This window comes from Plasmodium gaboni, chromosome 3, assembly GCF_001602025.1.
Source record: "Plasmodium gaboni strain SY75 chromosome 3, whole genome shotgun sequence".
NCBI classification, from domain to species: Eukaryota; Apicomplexa; class Aconoidasida; order Haemosporida; family Plasmodiidae; genus Plasmodium; species Plasmodium gaboni.
This window is the reverse complement of record NC_031483.1, coordinates 786,612-789,437: the sequence shown is the minus strand read 5'-3', so window position 1 is coordinate 789,437 and position 2,826 is coordinate 786,612. Positions and strand designations below refer to the sequence as shown.

General features: G+C 17.7%; 1 protein-coding gene across 1 annotated transcript; it reads right to left on the bottom strand.

Moving 5' to 3' along the window:
• Positions 1 to 225: 225 nt before the first annotated feature.
• PGSY75_0322400 (regulator of initiation factor 2 (eIF2)) lies at positions 226 to 2,826 on the bottom strand (the record flags this gene model as incomplete). Its single annotated transcript, XM_018784076.1, has 2 exons — positions 226 to 306; positions 517 to 2,826. Coding segments are annotated over 2 exons (2,391 nt in total), but the record flags the coding sequence as incomplete, so codon positions are not given.

The following is a 2,826-nucleotide window of genomic DNA, read 5'->3' as shown; positions in this document are numbered from 1 at the left end:
TATAAAATATAATGTTGTATGACTTTCCACAACATCACAACAGTTATATTAATTTATATCATATATTATTTATTTATTTTTTTTTTGTTTGTTTGTTTGTTTTTTTATTTGTTTAAAACTTTTTTTAATTAATAATAATAAAAATAAACATATAGTTGTAAAATATATAAATATATATATATATATATATATATATATATACATATATATTAATTTTTTTTTTTTTTATTGAATATTATTTTCTCGTTTCATTGTCTCCATCAAATTATCGATGTCGATTTCTCCTTCCTTGATATAATTCAAATCCTAAAAAATTAAAAAAATAAAAAATATTTACATTTATATTACATATAAACATATATGTGTTAAAACATTTATATAACACATATACATATATATATATATATATATATATATATATATATATTTATTTATTTATTTATTTATTCTTATAAATTTATTGTGTTTCTTTTTATGCACATATAACATTATATATTATTTTAACCCCTCTTTTACCTTTGGATATATATTTGAGTTTTTTTTATATATACTATCATTTTTTACAATACAATAATATAATATATCATCATAGAAATAAAAATCAAACTCATCATTTTCATTTCCTCTATTCATCAATGATGTATCCTTTGTTTTTTCTTTGTCTAACATTTTGTTATCATCTATTTTATTAATATAGTCATATTTATATTTATATATTCCTCTTGACATGTATTTTTCATCAGGTACTTGAACAACTGGATATTCTGTAAATATATAATATTTTAAAAATCGATTAGTAAAATAAGGATGCTTATTTTTATATAACCAACTCTTTAAATTAATTAAAAGTAACTTTTTTTTTTTGGTTTTTTTAAATGTATGTATATAAACTTGAAAAATATAATTATTACAAAAAAATTTATTTTTTAGATTTTTTTCAAACATATTTTTTATAAGAGTTATAGAATCTATAATAATATCTGGATCATTCAGAAAAGAAAAATAATAATTTAAATATTTTTGTGATATACCTATTATATTATTATCATATACATATACATCAAATAAAAAACATATATTAATATTAACATATTTTGATAATATTAAATAATGATCTTTCTTTTCTTTCTTTTCTTTCTTTTCTTCCTTTTCTTTCTTTTCTTCCATTTCTTCCTTTTCTTTAATATTATTTTTTATCATCTTATAAATACTTGTACTACTTTTTAAAATTAATAATGCATCATATAATGTATTTACTTCTAAACTATAATTATTTACAAAACAACCTCCTCTTACGTTCTTATGATTAATTCTTAAAAATACACTGTTATTTAATTTATTTATTTCATTTTCTATATCTTCTAAAAGAAGACGAAAATTTTTATTTTCAAATATTTTTTTAATTTCTTGATATTCCACGTCTTCCTTTATTTCTTCATCATCATTATCTGTCTCTTCATTTTTTAAAACATCCACGTTACTATCATAATAATAATTATTACAATTATTATTATTATTAATAATAATATTGTTATTTTTTTTATTATTTTTATATTTTATTTCTGTACGTGTGTGCCCCTCCATATTATCTTCACAGTGATTATTTATCTTGCTTGTTTCCTTTTTTTCAGATTCTTCGTGCTCCGAATATGAAGAAAAAGACGAATATACATCTTCATCCAGCTGCTTAAACTTATTTTTATGAACATAGTCAGGTATGAATATCGAATCTATCAACAAGTAAGATATCATTTCTTCATTTAATTTTATGATTTTAGATTTTATCATAATCTTATTAAATTGCTCATACAACCTTTTATAACATATTTTATTTTGTTTAGAAATAGATGCATTATAAAAATTATCTTCAAATAAAAAATAAATCAAATTATTTATTATTTCTATTAATTCCTTATAATATAAATCATAACCCAAATTACAATCATAACTATTAATATTATAATTATTATTACAATAATTATCTCCATTTATTTCATTTGTGTCTTTCTTTTTTTCTTTATATAATAACATCATATTGTTACAAAAATATTTCTTATAAATTATTTTTAAAGAATCTATAAATTTCATTTCTTTAGTTCCTATACAATGATAATTTATAATATTCAAAATATTATTTAATATCTCTTTCTTGATCTCATCACATATATTATTTTGCTTTAATACAATTTCGATTTGTTTCTTTTTATTAAATACATCATCTCCACATTCTTCTATATTATCAAATATTGTATTTATATCTCCATTCCATTTTTTATTGATTAATATAGAATCAGAAGAATATATTTTGCTTATCTCCTCATCTAAATATAAATCCATTTTTATATTTAATAAATTATAAGGGTAATCTACATTTTTATCATTCGTATGTAATAATAAAAACATATTCAAATGTAGACACTTCACATATTTAAAAATCTTATTCATATCTAATATTTCTTCATTTATTAAATTATTATCATTTAATATATTCCATATATTACTACTATAAATACTTTTATTTTTATATACAATATCATCAGTACTACATAAAAAGTTATCTACATTTATAGATTTCATATCATCATCACATATATATGACTCTTTTATATTCTCTTTTTCTACGTTTTTCTTATTAAATACTTTTTTAAACAAGTCATCAACTTTATCACGAAAATCTTTTACAACACTCTCCTTTAATTTATACGAATTAAAATATATCTCTACATTTTTAAAATATCTTAATATAAATAAATAAATAAAAGTATTTAATAATATCTTAACATCATCAAATAAATAAATTATATTTTCATTCATCTCCTTATTATT